This window comes from Tupaia chinensis, unplaced genomic scaffold (assembly GCF_000334495.1).
Source record: "Tupaia chinensis unplaced genomic scaffold, TupChi_1.0 Scaffold000214_1, whole genome shotgun sequence".
Taxonomy (NCBI): domain Eukaryota; kingdom Metazoa; phylum Chordata; class Mammalia; order Scandentia; family Tupaiidae; genus Tupaia; species Tupaia belangeri.
This window is the reverse complement of record NW_006159689.1, coordinates 1,113,655-1,116,109: the sequence shown is the minus strand read 5'-3', so window position 1 is coordinate 1,116,109 and position 2,455 is coordinate 1,113,655. Positions and strand designations below refer to the sequence as shown.

Below are 2,455 nucleotides of genomic sequence, written 5' to 3'. Positions count from 1 at the left end.
CGGGCGGGGGCTCACCAGGGCTCCTTCCAGGCAGGGGGCGTAGTGGTAGCCCCGCCCCATCACCAGCAGCGACCTCTGTGTGTACAGCTCCAGGGCCAGGCCGTGGATCTTCGTGTCCAGGGACAGCACTTCCTTGATCAGCTCTAGGCCACGCACAAACACAGTGAGTTCGGAGCTCCCGGGCACAGCGAGGGGACTGCAGCCGCGACGTGCTATGTGTTCCCAAGCGACAGAGACTTCAAAGGTCTCGTGACAACGAAGGGACAGGATGGAGGTGAGTAACCCGCGTTGTACACACACCGAATCACTGTGTTGTGTCCCTGAGATGTACTCAGTCACACGTGAATCGCTGTGTCAAAGGAGGGGGTGGCTGACAGCACCTCCAGATCACGGGGTGGGTGGCGGGGATGCTGGCTGTGGGAACGGCAGTCGGGTGCCGGGTTCTGGGTTCTAAGCTCTGGTACATACCGGGGAGCTCTTTCAGGCCGCGGATGATCTCCTGCCTCCTGGTCTGCAGGGAGACCCGGTCTTCGGACATCATCAGGCCGAACAGCACCAGCGAGACGAACTGACTGGTGTAGGCCTGCAGGCAGGGCATGGCAGCCATGAGGCCCGCACCCAGGGCTGCACGGAGAGCCAGAGCACAGCAGGGACAGACAGGAAAGCCACGGAGGACAGAGCAGGCTGCTGAGGGAGGGGCGGCGGCCTCGGCCGAGGCCCCATGTGGCCGTGTGGCTCCTGCCTGCCCAGGCTTTCCTGGCAGTGCCGTTCCTACCTTGGTGCTGGCCACGCCGATCTCGGGCCCTGCGTTGATGTGGACGCCACAGTCGGTCTCCCGGGAGATGGAGCTGCCCACGGTGTTGGTGACGCCCACGGTCAGGGCACCACGGTCCTTACAGTAGCGGAGTGCCAGGAGGGTGTCTGCCGTCTCGCCTGCCACACGGGGTCCCTCAGTCACAGCGAGGCTGGCTCTGCCGGCTAGGTTCTGTGTCCCTCCCCCCACACCCGCTCACACTCATTTACCGCAGCTCTTCCAGCAGAACGGGTCCCCGACCCAGCCGGCCCGCGTGCAGAGAGGAGCACATGGCCACACGGCCGGCCCTTTCCTACTGCGCCTCAGCACCGAGCCCTCGGTGCCGCGATGGGGCAGGGGCTTTCTCAACCCAGTTCCACCGAACTGTCAGACCCACCCACGGCACCACTCCCCCAGGAGGACGAGCGACTCGGGGACGAGGAAACCAATGCCTCCCCGTTGACTGTGCCCAGTGCATTCGGGCACAGCAGTCGCTCAGGTCTGCAGCTGCGAACTGGAGTGCGCGAAGGTGAGCAAGGCCATGAAGTCGCACCCGCCCAAACCCGCCCAGTGTGGGAGGCTGTCAGCCCGGCCGCCACTCCTGCCTGTGCTGTCGAGCTTCCCTACAGCCCAGGCTGGTGCTGCCCGGGAGGCCCCAGGCCTCCCTGTCTCTGCTCAGACTTCAGGTTTAGCGCGGAGTGCCACATGGCACCTGCCCAGGACCATGGTGGGTGACGGGAGGAGGGAAGGTGGCCGGGGGTGGTACCCTCATCAGCCCCACCCCCTAGTTTGGTACAGATCCCCAACTCCAGCCTCATTGAAGGGTCGAACGCGTCTGCCCTGGCGTCCGGAGCCTCACTGCACTTTCACACCAAGGGCACCTCTGTCCTGTGACGGCTCCCCCGATCTATGAAGGATTCGAGCGCTCGGATGGGAGCAGGAGCCCCGGGGTAAACGTGGCAGCCCCTGGCTGATGGGTCAGCAGGTGCGGGGCGTCTGGATCCATGCAAGGAACTTGTCACAAACACGGAAGTGGCGTTACAGACTCAGCAGAGCAGCATGCGAAGAGCCCAGTTAGCTGTGTGCGCGTCACTCACGTGACACTGTGACGATGGTGCCATCGCACCCTGAAGTGTCTGTGGGTGCAATGGCTGCAAAGCCGCCCAGCAGAGGGGGGACTGGTGTGGCGTGGACGGCTCAGAGCGGCCGCGGCGAGGCGGTGCGTTACAGGACTCTTCTTTTGTGCAGGTTTGGGATTGTCCATAATTAAAAGGTGTCAAAAACCCTCCTGCAGCTCAAGGGGACTCCAGGCTCAGGGTCACAGACCACTTGCCCGGGGTGCCTGGCAGCTGGACCAGGCTACGCCCGGGGAGCTGAAGTCGAGGAGGCCGAGCTCCAAGAAGGCCCTGTGCCTAAGTCGTGGCCTGTGCCCTGTGGGGCGGCTGGCTGCCTGGCGTGGGCACGGAGACGAGTCCTCTGCGTGACTCAGAATTTGAGGATTTTCTTATTTACTAAATGACACCCAACAACACTTATGAGCCTTTGAAAGCCCTGGGATTGGCAAGGTAGGAGGAGGTAGAAGCCGGGGAAGGAAAAACCCAGCGTGCTTGGATTTCTGGCCGACCCCAGCTCTGCGGTGCCCTCCCCGCAGTGGCCTCAGCC

At 63.5% G+C, this 2,455-nt stretch overlaps 1 protein-coding gene across 1 annotated transcript in view; it reads right to left on the bottom strand.

The window, feature by feature from the left end:
- The window catches only part of GFPT2 (glutamine--fructose-6-phosphate transaminase 2), a 36,244-nt gene that overhangs the window by 6,489 nt on the left and 27,300 nt on the right, over positions 1-2,455 (bottom strand). Inside the window, exons 14-15 of the mRNA XM_006147449.3 lie at positions 776-933; positions 469-583 (exon numbers count right to left, since the gene is read on the bottom strand). Coding sequence (XP_006147511.1) covers positions 469-583; positions 776-933 — 273 coding nt within the window. The remainder of the gene's footprint in view (positions 1-468; positions 584-775; positions 934-2,455) is intronic.